Raw genomic sequence first — 20589 nt, 5'->3', positions numbered from 1 at the left:
ATTTATAGTAAACGTTGTAGTGAGGCTTACCCCAGGAATAATATTTCCCCCATGACACATCTGATGAAGATTCCAATGAGTTACAAACACTTAATATATCCCCTCTTTTCTAAAAGGTCCCTGCCATATTGCAACACAGCCTTGGAAATGAAATTAGAAATAAATGACACAATGTTAGAGAAATTAACATTCACATCCTGTGTAATTTGGTTTGAGACATCAACTCAAATGTCAGTAATGTCTAGCCTTGTTGTGCGAAGGGAAAAAAAAAGAATCATATCTGCGGTCCCTTCTAATGTTAAGTGGGCCCGCAGGTCCTGCAGAGAAGCAAACAATGAAGCTTGGAGGAAAAAAAAAACATGATTTGTAGAAGCGCTGGAAATATTTAGCCATCCTGCTCTTCTTCTCCACCGCCACTGCTTTCCCACCTGAGGCTTCGCATGCATTGATTCAGGGTGACAAACCGGCACAGGCATCACTGTAATGGCATACTACCTGATTATGTATTTCTTTCTTATGCAGCTAACGTGACCTCCTTTCAAAACGACTAGAATATTAAAGAGTAAACAGAGCCTGGATGGAGACGCCAGCAGGCAGATGCTCTTCACTCAATGTTATCATCTTTCTTTTCTTTAAAAATATATATAAATAAGCAGAAAACCTGACAGAAGTCACTCAGACTGAGAGAAAACACACGTTCTCTGGCACACAAAGGGGGCTTTTGAACTTTTTCTTTTGTAGGTAGAGCCTCTTCTCATAACATCAGAGAGGAAGTCTGACTTTTTATAATTTTAACATTGTGAACTCGCATGGATGATTCAAACTCGCTGGCTTTGATTTAGACTGTCTGTGTTAAGGCTCTGCTTCCCTTCTTCTGTCAGAGTGCATGTTTAGATACAATGTTTATGTTTGCGTGTGTGTGTGCACGTGCATGCATGCATGTGTGCACATCCTCCAGTCAGAGTAAATAGAGGAACACGTAGCAACTGTCTTTATTGAACACCAGCATTTTAGAATGTAAGGATTTTAACATATATATAGTTGAATGCCTACAAGAAAAGTAAATATTTATATATATCTTTACAAATGTCCATGAGTGAGTGTCAGCAAAACCTGCCATCCAGGGAGTGTACAAAGATAGACATGCACAGGGAAGAGTAACGATGGCAACTGCAGAGTCACCTTTACAAAATGGCTGAATCGGATCCTTCGCTCTCTCTTCCACTCGCTCTCTCTCTCGCTGTCTTTCTCTCCCTCTCACCCGCACTCACACATGCGCACATTCATGATTAACATACACAACGGTTTAACCTTCTCCAGGCGGTGGTGTTACAGCAGTCTCTCATTCAGGAACAGTCTTATTGTCTCTGCCGTCCACACGGCACATACAATAGCTGCTATGGCACTGAGTACAAAATAAAAGGAGAAAGAAAGTCTGCTGGGGGGAATAGAAGGGGGGCCGTAGCGCTCTTGCAGGTACAACGGACCGATTATTTTTTTGCACCTGTGAGGGTTCGGGTCGTGATCTCCCTCTCTCCTGAAACCTTTATCATTTATAATGTAGAAAATGGAAAAAAAAAAAAAACAGATTTCATTGAACTGAAGTCGCATTGGTGCATACCCTTAATGTGGATGTGCAAAAAAATTAACGAATAAATAAATAAAATAAAAAGTGTCAGATGTGTTGGCGGTTGCCAACACTATTGTGGAAAACTGGGATGCCAGCAAGTCAATCTTTAACCCCCCCTGGTTTTCAAATTTGCCCAAAAATAAAATAAAATAAATAAAGTAATAAATAAAAGCCTCAGGCGAGCCACAAATGTCCTTGTTGCGACTGAGACACGTGTGCAGAGGCGCGCCCACACAGACGCACACACATATGAGATGTGTCAATCACATCGGGATGTCGTGATTGAAAGTAGTGCGACACTTCAACGGAGGATAAATAAATAAGTATGAATTGTCTCCAAGGAGGCAAAACAATGCATGGAAAATAACAAACCCCTTTTTCCAGGTTCATACATTCACACACACACACACACACACATGCACTCCTAAATGCAGAGCTCCAAGGCACGGGGACAAGTGTGTGAGGGGCTACTCAGTCTTTTCAGTTTTCCCGTCTTTGCTCTGGGGCTCAGCTGTTTTCCGGAGCTGTGACTTTTCCGAACTGTTGGTGATCTGCTGGTCGGTGGCTCCGCTTGTTTTCCCGCCTGAGTTTTTGTCCAGGTAGTTGAGCATCTCGCTCAGGACTGTCTGGAAGGTGCTGAGGGCCGCGCAGACCGCCGGCGTGCCGAAACCATGGGTGATCAGACTGTTTGGGAGGAGGACAGACACTACCGTCAGATGAAGCTTTGCTTCATTCACAAAAAAAAAAAAAAAAAAGAGACAAATGTTTTTTTTGTTTTGTTTTGTGACACCCCATTTTCTGAAGTGGTGAAAATTTCCATTTGTTTCATCTGTTGATAAACCCTTAGTATGACATTCCCCCCCCCCCCCTTGTGCTGCGGGGCTTCTAATCTTCGCAAAGCATTTTCTTTCATCAACAGACGAGTGTCAGTGTCCTGTGGTGGCCTAAATGCTTCTTCCCTCCTGCTTTCACAATTATTCACCGGGAAAGTCGAGATTGAGTTGTCTTAGGAGATGATAAGCCTGGATATTTTCACATTGGCAAATGCATACACACTCCGGCTAAAAGTATTAGTGAATCTATCTGCCGGTACAAAATGCCACGCGTTCCCTTGCATCATTCTGAATTGCGACCAAGGGCACATTTCGCTAGTCTAACTGATTGACAGCTTCAATAGATGAAACATAACTCGGTTGAATCGTGAGTAAAAAAAAAAAAAAAAATTAGCAGCCTCAGCTCACTCATATTTGGGTTGAAATAGGTAAATGTGCCCGGTGGGGTTAGAATATTGCCACCCTGGAGCTGATTTCAACATGTGAAACTATTAAATAGTCAAGAACGCCTAGCTCCAGCGGAAGGAAATATAACTACATTGAAGGCATATGAGAGATATAGTATTTTAGCTGGAAATTAAAACGCAGATGATGTTAAAATCAAGCCAAATATAATACAAATATAATTAAAAGACCTCAAAGGTCACATGGTGTGGATGTAAACATTTGGATCAGCTGGAATATCATCATCAGTTGTCGGAATTTAGCTCGGTATTTAAAATGAGACAAAATTCAGGATGAGCGTAAAGGTAAATTGCACTGTAAACATTTTAGCCTAAAATATAAATCCAAGTAATTCTATAAAATGTCATCCTGTCCAGGATGTCTAGCTAAACAGGATGCATGTCTTTGGGGGTCTGGCAATAATTTGCAGCAAAGCTTGACGCCATTGTTTTGACATTTCTGCCAGCAGCATACTGTTTCCCTGCCTTTGTTTTTCTTGCCAACAAAAGGTTTGCACAGCTGCATCTTTTCAAAAGATCAGCTGATGGTGCCTGGGCAAATAATCAGCATCGGACACTTATTCTGCACGGTGATTCCACAAGAAGACCATTAGTCACGGATGTTTGCTACCTGAAGTGTGTGAGGTGTCTCTGGATGTCCAGGTCCAGGATGGGGGTTGGTCTGGAGGAGCCCAGAGGAGAACGATCTTGGCTCAATAAGTCCTGGAACTCCTTACAGATTTGCCTGACAGACGAAAAAAAAAGAGGAGGGGGAGTGAGGGTTTGCCATCTGTCTCTCGTTGTTTCCTCCATCCAAAATTCGTGGTTTGAATCAGCCCACATGGAAGTTCACCCTACTGATGGAAGGCCCGGCGCCAGACAGATCCAAGTTCAATGTTGGTTCAGACGCGAGATAAACACTTTCACTACAGGATGCTACGAATTCTGCTGGCACAATTTCATTTTTCCATTACATCTATAGGATATCATCATCAAACTGAAGGCTCGCATAGGTGTCTGCTCAGAGATGGTTGTGTTTGTTTGAGCATTAAAACTAAAGGGATAAAATGTCGCATCATATGGCGAGTCAATGTAGAACTTTTTTTTTGTTTTTATAGAATATCTTTCACAAACGCTTGACCTAAATGTTAGAAAATATAGATGTTTTAATTCCACTTCAATAATCTCTTCAAAAACACACTGAGTGCACAGTAGCTCTGATACATGTTTTTATATATATATATATATATATATATATATGTACTTAACAGTATAAAAATGATCCAATAACTTTAAAAGAGACTTAGGATAGAAAATTGAGTAAGTCATGGGAAAATTACAAGATATAAGGTATCGGGAAAAATCTTCAGTTATTAAAATAATACATTGAAAGTCCACATTAGTGATTTGTTGTATACAAATATTGGTTGCCGACGTGTAATTACAACGAAATTAAACTTCTACAGAGTTGGTGAACACCAATCTGTTGATCTGATTTTCCATACCTATGCCAATAAGGGTTAATCAATATTAGATTTTTACACCACCAAAGCTACTATAAATCAAAACATTAGTATATGCAGACCCCTTACTCGCACAGTACAATACATGCATACAGTTTTCTTGTCATATCCCTCCAGACGGAAAGGTTTTACACTTGATCTTCAAGGTAAGAGTTCAGATGAAATTCTGGAGGCCAAGCCAACTCCAGAATTTTAATATTCATCTGAGCGCTTTTATCACTTTCAAAAAAAAAAAAAAAAAACTGAAACTGTGACAAACATATATGGATGGACTATAAATCATTTTCACTGTAGTTTTTGATGTGTTTGGTTGCATGCGTTAGTATTCTCACTTTGTCGCCAGAACCATTTTTTTGCGTGCGCTCGTCTCTTTTGGCTCATTGTGTTGCCTCGCCAAATGTTCCCCCACCGCCTTGCTGGGAAACTCTGTCTCGCAGGTGTAGCCGAAGTCCCTCGCCAGGTGGAGTGCTTCACCTGCGCACAACCATCAGAACAGCCTGATGAGACGGACGTTTTGAAAGAGTGAAATATAAAATAAATACATTAAAGGGGGAAGTGATTTCTTTGAAGATCTGAGACAGAAGTCCTTCACCTTCCACCAGGGAGGTGAGCAGTGTGACATTGGCAGCTTTTCGCCTCCCTGCCGGCAAGTTGAGGCCTAGACGATCTAATTTCTCGCGGAGACACCGGCCCCCGTTCTTAGACTTTGCTCTGTGGAGAAGATGCAGGAAGTCAACGGCGAGTAAATAACCTGACATCAAATGACACTTATAAGAATATCATCAGTTTAATTATGATTATTTACAACTATTTTCATGATCAGTTTACTAACTGGTTGATTTGTGTATTGTAGGTGCCATGTGTGGAAAAGTGCGTCATGATAATTACACTTTTGATTTTGAATAGATTCCTTGATTGAGTTGCATGTAAAGTACTGAGGTATTATTGGCATTACTGTTTGCCATACTACTGATATCTCTCTATTTCAATTTGCAATATCAATTTGGGTCATTGATTGACATACAGTAGTGTTTGAGGGCGTTTGGCTGAAGAGTATATGGTTTCCTAAATGCGATCCTAATGTGACCGGAATGCTGTGTCCAAAACATGTCAGACCTGAGGTGGCAGGCGGGTCTGTACACAGTATATAGTATAGATAGTATAGATAGTTTATTTTAGATTTTTGAGACTTGACGATTTGAGATTATGGCTTTTTGTTTGTCAGAGATTGTAGCGCAATGTTTGTTTTGTGTTTCGTTCAATGCATTTGTGGATGTGGATGCCTTTCATTAGACAACCTACATCTGTGAATCTTAAGAAAAATGTCAATTAGTCCTAGATGGTATTCTCAAACAAGCACAACCAAAAGATATTCAACTTACTATCATAAAATAGGCAAAGGAAGTAAAAAATATCGTAAAATGAGGGGTTGGAATCACTATTATCCTTTGTTTCTTTGGATATGACTCAAAGAAATTAATTGATTCTCTAAAGCTTGGCAATTAATATAAGTTGACAACTTTGAAAACTGATTAGCTGATTCATCTTTGCGGTTGGAAATGAAACATCTTCCATTCTTGGATAAAATGTTTAGGGTCTGATCAGCTTGCCTCCTGAATCCGGCTATATTGATTGTGAGGATAAATAAAAATAAAAATACTGTGATTCAAAGCCAGGAATAATTAAATCATGTCACATTTTGCTTAAACCTTCTGAAATCTGTAATTACAGCCCATTTACATATTTAATACACTGTCAGGTTACCCATCCCCTTGAGTTTCCCCGCTCTTATTCTTTATTGTCTCATGTTTCTCCATGAATATATGCAATCTGCGGAGAGTTCTATTTTGGAAATAACAAATCCGTCACATGTTTCATGTGAAATTTCTGACAATTTTTGTTAACTTCACATACTCTTTGCTCAGATTAAACTTTAATGGTCCTCTGGGGATAATTGGTTTTAAATTTTCACTCACGCCATAACAGTGCCCAAACTGAGCTTTGTGCACAGCGGCTAGACTCGGCTCTCCGCTTTTACAACACAGATTGGAAAATGCTGTTCGCCACCCGCCCGTTAGGAAAAAAAGCGATTTAAATCACCCCGGCTAAAGATCGCCACCTCTGTTTGCGGATATTTTAATATGTTGATTCTTCATCTTGTAGGGCCAGCCATATCATCTCCTCTCCCTCTCCTCTTTGCCTTTCTCTCCACCTCATCAATAATACAGTGCTGGCAACTTTTACTTTCCGCTGGTTCCTCTGATCCTGCCATGCTTTGGCCTGGACTCGCCTCCCTCTGGCTCCCTGGGCATGGCAGTGCGTGCAGCCCGGCCCGTGCTCGCCCACAATAGTCTTTGTGGGCGCTACTGTATATCCTCTCTTTTATCTAAGGTCTACAAAGACTCATGTGGTGCTCTTCAGTGTTCGACAGCAAGATTTGATGTTAGGGGGTGTTTTTTACCCCCCCCCCCCCCGTCACAGTGGCCTCTACATCAATATTATTTTGTTAAAGGAGAGTAGTTCAAATTTAAACATGGACAGAAAAAACAAAGTAAGAGCTTTTATTTAGAGGAAGCTAGAGGGTGCAAGTGTGCTATGTTTTAAGGGATGTTTACAGGGATGAGAACTGTAAAATTGTACTTTGAGAATAAAATCTGATGAAGGCTCTCAGAGCTCACCAAACTGAAACGGCTCTGTAAACACCACGATAAGATCGGTTGACCCTCGAAAGGACCAGTGCATTAAACCTTCTCGGACAACTGAATAATTTCTAAAATAACAGATGAATAAACTTTTGCTGCTACACCCTTGAATTTTAAGACAAATGTATTTACCTTTCTGATTAGCTCATCTTAAATATGTCATCCTTATATTTTGGACTCTTTTATACAGGCCATAGTGGTTGCTATAATTGTTCAAAAAGCACATTGGTCATCTGATTTTGTTTTTTTACGTCCTTTATGAACAGAATTAGAATATCCCTCCAGTGTGAACCTACGTTGGCCTTCAGTTTTCATTAAAGCAAAATGTGAGTTGTCGCTTGGGAAACATATACTTAAATACTACAATAAATACAATTCAATATCTAAAGGATATATATCATGCCATTATAGTGTCACATTCTGATGTTGTTTTTGTTTTTAGATGAATAGTGGGGGCTGCTGGGCTGCTTCTCCAATCAGCCATCCTCTGTTTTGACTCAAACAGGTTTGCAGCATCCAGAATTAAAGCGGCTTGAAAGCAGTGTTTATGTCCAGTTTTAGGCACAAAACATCCAACATTTGGTTGTTTTCAGGAGAAAAAAAAATCATTCAAGCTATTTTTGCTCGGTCTTATTTCAGCTTGATTCCCCTTTCAAACCCCCATGCCTGTTTTTTCGGTGACCCATCTTGGATCCATCTTGTATAGCTACATACAACATGCAAAGTCATAATCATGGACCAATTTCACCGGCAATTTTGGTACTCTACGCAGACTTGGAAGCAAAACCGATCAAGCCCTGTAGATACTTAATGGGCTGGTGTCTGGCACTGTTGAAGACATAGATACCTGTGATGCACATGCCATTGAATCTAATATTTCCTTCGCAGCTGCACTGAAGAACCATAAAAGACGTCAATTGAAACTCTTCAGCACAGTAATTCGGCGAACGTCCTTGTTTTTGCACTGACCTGCGCAGTATGCCACCCAGGAGGGAGGCGTTGAGGCATTCTGGTGGCGACAGTCTTCTTTTCACCTCAGCGATGGTGACTTTGTACTTAGAAGTGGAGCTGAGCAGTGACAGTCGGCCCGGTACTGAGCAGAACAGGTCTGTGGGATTAACCACACAGGTTCCCCCTGCACACAAACAAGCCATATTTGTTTGAAGGCTATCACTAGAACATTCAAAGTTTATCAGGTTTCTTGGGGCATTTGTTGAAATACTATTTAAGGTTGACTGACCCATGTCAACATTAAGACATACTGGTGAATTAGTCACATTGACTTGATTGGTCCTCAAATCATTTGATTTATTAAAACGATTACACATATGATCTATGGCATAAAAAAAAACAAATAAAACTGAAACTAAACCTCTTCACTGAGTATTTTATGCAAATGTAGCAGGAACACTGAGATTTATAACAATGTAAAAGTTTTGGTAAACTTTTAGAAGTTTTGGAAAAGTTTAGTCAAACAGGAAATGCGAGGAAAACCAAATTAAGAACTTAGCCCCTTGATTTTTCTCTGCCCATAATAGAAAAGATTATTTTGGAGCACTGTCTTGTTGAAACACTTTATATTAATATTTGTATCTCTATAAGCAATACACTGAATATAACGTACCCTCCAGGCTTCCAGAGAGTCACTGAGTTGTTTTTGTACATATAGAGACAAGAACATGGTAACAACCAAATATAGTCATTTTAAATACTTGGGTTCCCACATGTAGGCAGAACGCACGGCAGATTTTAAAGGACCGTTACATAAAAAAAGAGCCCTAATTAATGCCAGTTGTGTACATTTCATCAAAAATAGTTGTACACAGTGCTCCCTCGGATTTTCATACTGCAGGGAAAATTAGAAGATGTACAGTAAAAGGCGGGCTGTAAAAAGCGATAACATAGATCAATTGGACATAGATCAAAAAATTGCTGCATTATGAGCCATCTACACAGTGTTTAGCTCTGCTGCCTTACAGTAATAAGGTCCCTGGTTCGATTCTGAGCTGTGCCTTTCTGTGTGGAGTTTTCATGTTCTCAATGTGTCTGCACGAATTCTGCACTTTTACTCTCACGATGAAAAAACATGGATTGGGCTGTGTCTACATAGTATGTGGCCCTGTGACTGACTATCAACCAGTTCAGGTTAAATCCCACCTCTTGCTCAATGACAGCTTTGAGTGACTAAAGCCCCACCACAACCCTGTGCAGGATAGGAAGTATTGCCAATGAACGATAATGCTACGCAGCAGTAGTAGTATTAGTAGTAGTAGAAAATAATGATAACTTGTTAATTATGATAAAAATAATTGTTTTTCATGCTTTTATTGTCCTTATTGTCCTTATTGTTCAACTGATTCAATCTCAAATACACATCTCAAATAATAAACTGGATTATCTCATGCTATTTGAAATTGCCAAATGCTGGTATGGAAAGGTGTATTTCTTTTAGCTCTCTGTAGATACTAATACCACACCCTGTCCCTCTAGTGTAAATACTTTGAGATCTACACCGAACACGTCCTTTGTTATTCCACGAAGACCTCGGGAAGCTGTGGGACAAGAACGTTTGCTGTGCATGTTGCTCACACTTACATGTTAGTTTTGAATTACAGTACACCTCTAAGTGCAACAGCTGTATTGCTGGTATTTAATCTTAGCTGCGTTACCGTTATTTCAAACGACCCATATGGTATCATTAATAAATGTGCGAGGAGGGCAAATGGGACCTCCCTCACGGTCATGTAATAAGGTATAACATTATGTTGTAGTGCATTTAACATTCACTCCTGGAACTATGTACAATGACCAGCTACTTCATTTCAGTTGTATTAAAAGTATGAAATAAATAAAAATATGATATCATTGAGTTGACGTCTAATTTTTTTCTCGAAAAATAATTGCATCGTATCGTCCTGACTATTCTACAAAACTATTATCTCCAAAAACTAATGAAGTTTAAAACAACTTTACCAAAAAAAAAACCAACATTGTTTCAGTCACTCTGCACATCAAAAATAAACATAATTGAGCTTGGTTCATCATAACCAGCAAAATCAATGTGTCTCCCCTAGCTCTCCATCAAACTGCTATTCATTGGGTAAATATTATATGTCGTTTTCTTTTTACTATGTACATATACTTGTTTTTTTTTCCCCCCTTTGCTGTTTCAACTCAATATTTGTATGTGAGAGCTGTCTGCCCTCGTCCCAGGGGGCTGAAACAAAACACCTCCTTTAATCACCTTCCACCAACCACCAAGTTGATTTCATTGTGTGCTCCTGAAAGTGTGAATAAATGATTGTGACTGAGGTGGTGAAGGCTCTCTCACATTATTAATTGCACTGCATTAATTTGAATCACTGGTTGCTTGCTCCTCCTGGAGTGTATCGACTGCTCTGAGTAGGCCTATTATTATTAAACTTTCACTTGAACTAACGTGCCAAGCAGCTGAAACGCAAGGTTTCTGTCTGATGTACTGTAGGCTATATTGTATTATTCATCCACCTCATTATCAAATCTAACAGCAGGGCGTGTCGCTTTGTTATTAGGTCGTTCTGGATATGATGGAATGAAGAGAAAGTGTGCCATTTAGGTCGAGCAGAACAACGCTCCAGGCGAAGACGCGCACGCCAATCTTCGAGGCATTGTGGACGGTTTGGCCACAAACCGGGCCTCATATTGGATCGAACTGTAACCTATTTTTTTTTCCCCTCTCGATCCATTATTAACAATCAGCAGAAATGCGCCATTTTCAAATGATGTTATTGTTATTATTGCTACCACGGAACCGTGACATCTGGGTTCAGCACCGTGGACAGCGACCCGTGTTGTGGGTTGGATGCTCGGCGGCGACTTTATATAAGGGCGCTGTGACGTCATCAAGGTGCATCGCACGAAGGGATTCGATTGGTGCCGCGGGTTCACGCGCGTGTCCGCACCTCGCGACACGAGCCGCGCGGACCTGTCTGTCACATTCACGCCCTCTGACAGGGGGCGCGCGTCTCTGAAAAGCCGCGGGTTCACATCATATTAATTCCCCTAAAAATGTTTTGATTCAAAGTAGTTTGTATTTTATGTTGCCAAGGGCAATCGAAAAGAGCTATTGCTGGTAGTGCAGTCAGCGAAGCGCGCGGGCCCAGAGGCGATAACGGTATTTAAGCAACGGAGAGTAGCCTCGGGCTGCGGCGCGAGCGGCGGGCGGGATCACACGCGGAATCAAGCGCCTTTTACGAGTTTGCCACGAAAATTAAAGAAAAAGAGACACGGGCCAAATGTCATATTTTAACAACAATGTTTATAACTCCATAAAAGCCCGCCGATGTCTTGACAGCAAAGAGAGAGAGAGAGGGAGACGGGGGTGCGCGCATGGGCAGGGCGGCGGAGGCGCGCGTCTGACTGATCAGCACGACGCTCCGCCGTTAGCCGAAACTGGGAAAAAAAAAAAGGGCGAGCGGGGTGATTAATAACACAGACGGCTCCTCCTAAGTAGGATCCGCGTTTCTTGGGTGATTTTCTTTTGAAAAAAGGGGATATGTGAATATTCATGCCGCCAAAGCCGCAGTCAGAAAGAACAACATTAATATGATCTCGGCTGAATCCAGGGCCCCCGCTCCGCATTAGCATATCAAAGCGTCCGCCCGAGGCGAGAGAAGCTATCGATACGGGAGCGGGAGGTAAAGCAAAGATTATTGGTTGTGATGGTTGCGGCGGCTGAGCTCAGGGCCAAATACTGCGCACCATTAACCGAAAGTGATAGCGGAGGGATTCCCGCGTCAATCCGCGAGAAAAGCCCCAACACCTAGGCTGAGCTGATGAAAAATTAAACCAAGAGACTACAGCCTTCCTCCACGCGTGCGCGGTGGGCTAGGAGGTGCGCGATCGCGTCCACGATTTATGTCGTGGCTACGGCAAGAAGAAGGAAAAAAAAAAAAAGGGTAAAAGAAGATCCGCTATGTATTTAAGCATTTTCACAAAGAGACGGGCTAGTGTGGAAGAGTGACAGGTTACAGCATTTCCCCATTAACATAAAAATATATATATATTTTTTTTTTTTTACAAAAATATTACAAATAACAAAATAGTTGAATGGGGCGTCGGGGTTATTTCAATGCATCCTTAGTGTTTAGTAGAAAAAATTAGTACACACTTCGATCCGGTACCTGGCGTGTGTCAACAATGTGTGTGTGTGTTTGTCGTGCGGTGGTTACAAATGTATTTGTGGTATTACGGTTTTATTTATCTTGCAGACTGACGGGTGACGAGATGTCGAGTGACTGTCTGCACCTCGCTGTTTGACTAGGCGACACAGTGTGAGACGCTGACAGCAGACAAGAGAGGAGTGTGTGTGTGTGTGTGTGTGTGAGAGAGTGTGAAAGAGTGTGTGTGTGTGTGTTGTCTCGACGTGTCTGGCCGCGAGCATTCACGGGGCCTCCGGTTAGGAGAACAGAGACGGGATCCGGCCTTACCTCTGCGGATGACGCCCCCCTGGCCGTTCAGTACGAGCCCACACTGCGCCTCCACGGAGCCCTGCGGAGACACGCACTCATTAGCACGAGGCGCGACCGTCACACACACACACACACACACACACACACACACACACACACACACACACACACACACACACACGCACACACACACACGTGTGCGTCGGAAGAACATTTTTCCGGGATGCGAGACGCGCGCGCGTGTGTGTGTGTGTGTGTGTGTGTGTGTCGCTCTCTGATCAATGAGCGGATGAACGCGACGTTTCATTCACAAACAGCGGGATAATATGTTCGTGGATTTCAGCGAACACCCCGAACCAGACGCCATCCCGTAATAATCGTCTCTCACACCCACCCACACACACGCACACACACACACACACAGGTATGTCAGCAACTGCCAGAACTAAGATGATGTTACCTTCAGCTGCAGCATCCATGCTAATATATCTTATCTATATTTGACTTTAAAATGTATTAAGTGAATTGATTTGAAAAAGATGAATGAATTGCCCTACATTTACATATTTCTAGAAAGAAAATATCATAACTGCATGATAACGTGAGAAATGCATTCTTATGTATTTACCACGTTACAGCAACATCTATTTTCGTTTTTAAAACGTACAAATTGTGAGAACCGAAGTGCCTTTTACATTTTGAATTTCTATTGGGAATCTGATTGGATAGCAAATGGTCTTCGATGAAAAAGAACAAATCTGAAAAAACTAACGAGAGCAGTAGTTAATTTGAAAACGGACAGCTTTTCAGAAACGATATGTCATGTTTTAAGAAACAAAATTAAATGATAATAGTAAATCGATCATACTCTATAAATGTATTTTTTTAATGCAAGACAATGATATTCAAAATATTTTGCTTGTGGAAATTACAAGGGATATTTCACCACTGACGATTTCAACCAACCAAAATGGCAAATTATTAATAACGATTAATGACACTCTCAAAAATGAACATTACCTGGAAAATGGTAGGTGTCATCTTTCAACACATTTTTAATCAAATGTGTCTGAAGATATATTAGGTTTTTAAAATATTTGTGCCCATTCAGATTAAACACGCCATATTTTGAAGGGTACTGACCCCCGTGGTTGAGACCAAGTGCCTTTAGGATGCCTCACGCGTTCGTCTCTTTTCCAGGTTAAAAATGCGTAGAACTAACGATTATGATAATAATCTATAATTTAGCCGAAAGACGCCGGCGACGTTAAACTCATCCGGTTTTAAGGAGCAAACGCCGGTCGCGGCGCCAACCTGTTGTGGACGACAACCTCTGCGTAATAACCTGTAACCGTCGCCATTTTGGCTCCAAATTCAGCGTTTATCAACAATGTCATCAAGAGAAGCTAACACGAGCTTTCTCTCCTCCTCTATTTTTAATTCAGAAGAAAAGAAACCGTCTTAATCCCCCTTGCGAGGCCCGAGGCCTGGCTTGCGTAAAAGCCCCCCGATTACAATAAGGTGTGTCGGGGTGGGGATGGGGGGGCTTGTCGTCCTCCTTTCTCTAGCAGCTCCTGCTCTGTTCCTTTTCTTCTTCTCCGAAGCTAAAGTGATTATAAAATCAATATACAAAATGCGGAGGTCTTGCATGAATTAGCTTAGTGGCGGGGGGGCAGGTGTGGCAGCTGCTTTTTGTTCGCCATGAAAATCTCTTTAACGCGCTTAGAAAAAAAAAAAAATATAAGATGCTACCGACCGGGCCGCATCTGTTCCGTCAATACATCCGCTGTGCGCGTTAGCTGAACTTCAGAATTGATTTCCCCGCGATCAACTTGTGTTTTTTTTTTGTCATTTTATTTTGTATTTATTCATTTGTTGTGCGTCGCAATTTTGGGTAGCTGGGTTGTGACTAAAATCGAATACGCGGGACCCCAATTCAGTCGCTCATTGTTACAGAAATCCCAGTGTTCTACGTTAATATTTCAATGTAAAACTAAGGACAGAAATTAATTATTATAACTAATAAAGTATGTTATGAAATATGACCTACATTTTTTGTACAAAAGTACTGGGTATATTTTTATAACCATCTAATCATCCTGTAGCCACACCCTTCATCAGTAAATAAAAAAAAAAACATTATTTCACTAAAATTTGATTAAGTGCAAATAAATGCAGAAATAATAGATTCAGCGTTAACCATTTTTGGATCAACTGATATCATTTTCATGTAAGCATTTCAGTAGTATAATCAGGATTGATATAATGCAACAATCCCAAATAAAAGCAGGACAGGGCGAACAAGTTGGTAAATAGTTAACGTGGGTGAAATTATCTGTCACTTCAAGTGTTTAACTGCCGACTTGTTTAAAACGGCACAGTGAGTAACACAGTTGATTGACATTAAGTCTGTAATTGGATAAACTACGGTGCTTTATGGCGCTCGAGCTGCGCATTGTGCCCTAAACCCCGATCCGTTAATCCGCCCTTTACCGGAGAAAAGAAACCAGCGGCTTTTCTTTGCCTCAGCAGACAGCCGGACACACACACACGCACACACATGCACACAACAACCATGTGGATCTGTTTTCATCTCGACCATTTCTTTACATCCAAAAGAATTATGTAAAATACAGCTCACATGCTTGTGGGGAAATAAAGGGCGGCGCACACAATAGGATTGTATAGACTGCCACTCAATTAACCTTTAGAAACATGCCGGGCTCTTGGGGGCGAGGAGCCGTGCACACTTGACATTTACTCATTCTGTTCGGTCACGTTTGGGTTCCCCTCCTTAGACTCCTGGCAGCCAAATGATCTCGAGATGATAACAAATATGATTTAGTCCACATGCAGAGGCTGTGTGAGAATATCAGCCAAGAGCCAAACAGGTGGTACAGACAGGCATCTGGCTCCCTCTCTCTCTCTATTCAATATTTCTGATTTTGCTGTGAGGGTGCAACTTTTAGTAGGCCAGTGGGGCATGCATACTGGGGCACTGGGCCTTGTGTAGTCCAAAGATATCTCCTATCCTCTACATCATATACTACCATATCTGCTGTACTACAAAATACTATGTTGTCATCTTGTCCTCTTCTTCCCTACCCTTTCACATCTGATCCTATCCTGCCACTGTGCCAGACTGTACTATACTGAAACATACTATATTACACTGTCCTGTCATCTTATTCTTTCAATTCTGATATCATATTTTCCAATACCCGCTATCCTATCCTATCCTATCCTATCCTATCCTATCCTATCCTATCCTATCCTATCCTATCCTATCCTATCCTATCCTATCCTATCCTATCCTATCCTATCCTATCCTTACCTAGCCTAGCCTAGCCTAGCCTAGCCTATTCTATAGCATTCTATACGATTCTGCACTGTACTATTTTGTACTGTCTTGATTTCTCATCCTATCCTGTCCTGTCCAAACCTAGTCTATCCTATAGCATCACATGTATTACTGCACTGTTCTATATTATAATGCCCTGACTTCTCATCCTATCCTATCCTATCTTGTCCAATCCTAGCCTACCCTTTCCAAATCTAGCCTAGCCTAAACTATAGTATCAAAATGATACTGCTCTTTACTATAATGTACTGCGCTGACTTGTCATCCTATCCTATCCTATCCTATCCTTTCCTATCCTATCCTATCCTATCCTATCCTATCCTATCCTAGCCTATTCTAGCCTATCCTAGCCTAATCTATCTTAAGGTATCGCATCCAATGCAATTCTGTTCTGTACTATATTGTACTGTCTTCCTATCCTATCCTATCCTATCCCGTCCCGTCCCGTCCCGTCCTGTCCTGTCCTGTCCTGTCCTGCCCTGTCCTGTCCTGTCCTGTCCTGTCCAATCCTAACTGATCCTATCCTAGCCTAATCTATCTTATGGTATAGCATCCAATGCAATTATCTTATGTTCTATATTGTACTGTTTTCTTATCCTATCCTATCCTATCCTATCCTATCCTATCCCATCCCATCCCATCCCATCCCATCCTATCTTTTTCCAACCTGGGTCCAGGGTTGACATTAAGCTAGCAGAGTGAGAAGAGACCGAGGCCACCGGTACCTGCAGGTCGTCAGCCGCGGGCGGCGGAAGGCCGAGGCCCGCGGCGGGCAGCAGTCTCTGGTCCGGGTGGTGCATCCCCACGCCGTACGCTTGGGAGCCATGTGACGTCATCAGGGAAAGATCGTGGCGCCGGTAAGCGTCGAGGCAGCCCAGCTCCCGCCGTTGCTGCTCGTCCAGACAGGAGGATTTGAGGGCCGAGCGCGCATTGTGCAGGTTGATGAAGTCGGCGGGCTCTCCGTGGTGGATCTGCTGGTAATACTGGCCCGAGTGCAACGAGTTCAGCCCGTAGGCCTCCGGGGCCACCGCCGGATGCGAGTGCTGGAACTCATAGTGGAAGGACTGGTGGTGGAGGGGCGTGTACTGGTGGTTAGCGGAGAAGTACGGAGAGGCGAACTCCGTCCCCGCGGGCGCCGGGTAGGTGAGCGGGGAGGAGGAGGAGTAGGCGACCGAGGAGTTGGCCACGGACTCCAGGCAGCCGAGCTGCATGAGCCGGTAGCTGTTTGATCCGTCGTGACGTATCTGCGAGATAATAAAGAGACGGAGAGAACCCGGGCTGTGTGAACCGTGTCTTTCATGCAGCAGCAGCAGCTGCAGCTGCAGGAGTCGGCGTCTCCTTGCACTGCCTCCCAAAACACACTTAAAAAGCAGATCACATACTGGAAGGTTTCTTTTTTTCCCTGCACACAGCAACAGGAGCAAACGGTGATCCCGTCACTCTCCTCATGGCGCTCTTATATTATTATTTTTAAAATTATTATCACTATAATAATTATTATTATTATTATCATCATCGAGCTACTGGTGTATTTAGTCCCTGTTCTGCGGCTTAAGTGGGGATGGGGGTGGGACGGAGATGACTACCAATCCGAGGAAAATGAAATAAAAATAAAATATGAAATACTAATCATAATGTTGGCCGTTTTCAAACACGAGCGGGTGTCTTTTCCACGCAGTGAAAACAGAAAGCCACGGGCCCCCCCCACCCATTTCTCCCTCCTTACACATTTCTTTTCTTTTTTTTTTTTTAACGCTGTATAGTCCTCTTCAGAGCTGCTTCGTGTTGGACACTACGAATGAAACACTTGGAAATAAAAAAAAGAAAACAAAAAAAAAAGAAACAATCCGCTTAAATTCCACATGCTGGACTGGATTTAAGAGTACTCAAATTAAAAAAAAAAGAGCCTACCTCTGCATCGTGTACAAGTCCGGGGAAGGTCGCTGACATTGTGCTTTCTCCAAAAGTAACCCGTGTTTCTTTTCTTTTTTTCTTTTTTTTTCTTTTCTTTTCTTCCTTTTGTTTTTCTCAATATATATTTTATTCCCCACCACCTTCTTCTCTTCCTCTCCGGGGCCCGATGGGGGTAATAAAAGTAGTAATAACAGCAGTAATAACAGCGGGGGAAAAAAAAAAAATAAGAAGAATAAGAATAAGAATAAGAATTTTAAAAAAAAGGATCCCTCTGACTGGAAAGAGAGAGAGAGAATAAAAATCCCCCCTTTCTTGCGCGCTCTCCGGTACCGGCAGGAAAAGGGCTGGCGGAGCGCGATCGTCTCCCCTCTGTATGGACGGGGCTGGCTCACGGATTTTGTACTTGCAGGGTATTTCTCGGCTGATGTCGTAGGTCCCTTGGTAATATCGAAGTTTTGAAAATTAAGCATCAGCACCGAGGAGCGAACGGGAGGACAATAGACGGAGCAGAGCATCCCAGGAGACGAGGAATAAATATTGTATCTTCGCCTTGATAAGGAACCGAGCGCTTCTTTCAACATTTTCCACGCTTTTCTTTTTTTTTTTTTTTTTTTTTTTTTTTGTCTGGACATTTTCCCTTTTTTTTTTTTTTTTGTTTGACCCCATTTTCGTACGAGCTCCCCTGCCCGGTTTCGCCCCTTTTTTCTTCTTTATGTATCCCTTTTAAACTCACCACCGGGTAAGTCGTTTTATTTATTTTTACTGAAATAGCCGCCCCCACACCCAAAGAGCACCGCATAAAGGTGCGGATTGTAAACGGAAATGTGATTTTTAACGGTATATCAGCATTTAACAACTGATTTTCGGTGGTATCGACAACCTTCGATGGGGCATTTTCATTTTTTTTTTCTTTACCGGAATCCGTTTTTCGTTGCTTTTCTCCAGGCCTTGCGATCACGGCACATCTTTGGTGCGAATTTCAGAATATAACGGCTGCATGTAAATTAATAGAAGAGATTCTAAATGAGCGATTAATGAATGGACTCATTTTTTAAATCAAATTCCTCTCCTGGCTTGGTCGAAAGAAATTTTCAGCACTATTGTCGAATTGAAACACTTTGAAATCGTCCCCTGCAGCGAATCCCTTCTTTTTCATTTCCCTGTATTTTCCTTTTCCCTTTGATAGGGAAAGAGATATTTATCAGTTTTGTCTTCATAAAGAACGAACTAGAGACAATTGCTATTTTTTGTCTGTCTCTGTTACAAGAACCACCTCTTGTTACAATAATAATAATAATAATAATAATAATAATAATACGTGTACCACCACTACTACTACTAATAATAATGATAATACATATTAATTATTATCATTATTATTAGTAGTAGTATTACTACTTATTATTGTTATTGTTAATATTATTATTATTGTCATCATCATCATCATTATTGATGTTGTTGTTATGCAGTTCTGTTGTTGTTATTTTATGATTATTGGGTTTGTGATTTTATCCTAATTTAATTGGGCCGATTATGATTATTATGAACGTGTCTCTCTGTTTCTGTCATTCTACTGCTTGTTCTCTTATTTCATTTTTACCTTCTTTTTTCGGACTTTTAATCGGAAATGGGATAGTTGTGTTTTTTTTTTTTTCGGTCAGTCGGTCAGCCTCATGACCCCACTCTCATCTCATCTCTCTCTCTCTCTCTCTCTCTTTTCCATCTCTCTTCCTCCCTCCCTTGCTCTGTCTCTCCCTTCTCTCTCCTCTCTCACCTCTTCCCCTCTCTGTGTGTCTCTCCCACACACCCACTCCCACTCTTTCCATTCTTCCTCGTGTTTTTAACTCACCTGAGCGCACGACCTCGGGGTGGTCCTACCCAGCCGAACGGAGGACGCTACGGCGTTGCAGAGACAGAAGAGGAGGGTCTTTTTTTTTTTGTGTGCAATACTTTGAATATGGCGTATTGAGAATGAATACTAACCGGGTGAAATGCTGCTTTCTTTCTTTCTTTCTTTCTTTTGGTGTAAACGTTCACAGGCCAATAGCAGTAATTGTCAGCATAGTGGAAAGGAGCACACAATGAGCCTGGGTTCAAATATCCAGCCCGGAGAAGGAGCACAAAATCTGCGGGAACACACAGCCTATAGCTTCCCTGCCCTCAGGCCAGCCGAGAAGAAAACACAAAGCGTGAAGGCGGGAGCTGCGGAGCTTGTGGCCTCCGCTTGAAGAGGAGATGGGGAAATAAAAGATAGGAGGATGAGGAGGAGGAGGAGGAGGAGGAGGAGGAGGATGGAGGTCTGACTCCAACGCCGCCGACTGTCAGATTCCCTGCCATTCAAAACAAGTCTGGCAAAGGCGGGGAGAAAAAGAGAGAGAGAGAGTAGCTGATCATAGAGCAGAGACAAGCCCTAATCACTCCTGTTTTGTGTATGTGTGCGTGTGTGCGTGCGTGTTTTCCTGCTCAGCTGTAGATGTAACCAAAGCGACTCGGTGATATTATTAAAGTGCAGACTGTGACTGTGCTGACGCCGTGACGCCATGATTGACTCCGCTCTTTAATTAAGCAACTATTTACCCTCCCATCTGTTCATGCCTGCGTCTCTTCCCTCTCCCTGCCATCACTGTAGTATAATTAAAAATAATAACAGTGACGTTATGACGTAGTGATAACAACAACAATTCGTTATTGGGGTAGCTGTGCAAATAATCTCTCCCCAACAAATGATAAAAT

The 20589-nt window shown here is 42.0% G+C and overlaps 1 protein-coding gene across 2 annotated transcripts; it reads right to left on the bottom strand.

Annotated features, from left to right (window-relative positions):
• Window positions 1-986: 986 nt before the first annotated feature.
• On the bottom strand, window positions 987-20105 carry tfap2d (transcription factor AP-2 delta (activating enhancer binding protein 2 delta)). Of its 2 annotated transcripts, none has more exons than XM_086166782.1 (8): window positions 19706-20105; window positions 16668-17186; window positions 12600-12660; window positions 8101-8266; window positions 5022-5140; window positions 4762-4903; window positions 3538-3651; window positions 987-2314 (listed from the first exon to the last, which is right to left on the bottom strand). In XM_086166782.1, the coding sequence occupies exons 2-8, from the start codon at window positions 17151-17153 to the stop codon at window positions 2098-2100; spliced, it is 1305 nt and encodes a 434-aa protein (XP_086022908.1). In that variant the 5' UTR covers window positions 17154-17186; window positions 19706-20105; the 3' UTR covers window positions 987-2097. The 2 variants fall into 2 exon arrangements, with proteins under 2 accessions (XP_086022908.1, XP_086022907.1); XM_086166781.1 differs by lacking the exon at window positions 19706-20105 and adding an exon at window positions 17854-18278.
• Window positions 20106-20589: the final 484 nt, after the last annotated feature.

Source organism: Fistularia commersonii, chromosome 20 (genome assembly GCF_037954325.1).
Source record: "Fistularia commersonii isolate RoL2024-O1a breed Wild chromosome 20, RoL_Fcom_v1.0, whole genome shotgun sequence".
NCBI lineage: Eukaryota > Metazoa > Chordata > Actinopteri > Syngnathiformes > Fistulariidae > Fistularia > Fistularia commersonii.
This window is presented reverse-complemented; position numbering and strand designations above follow the sequence as displayed.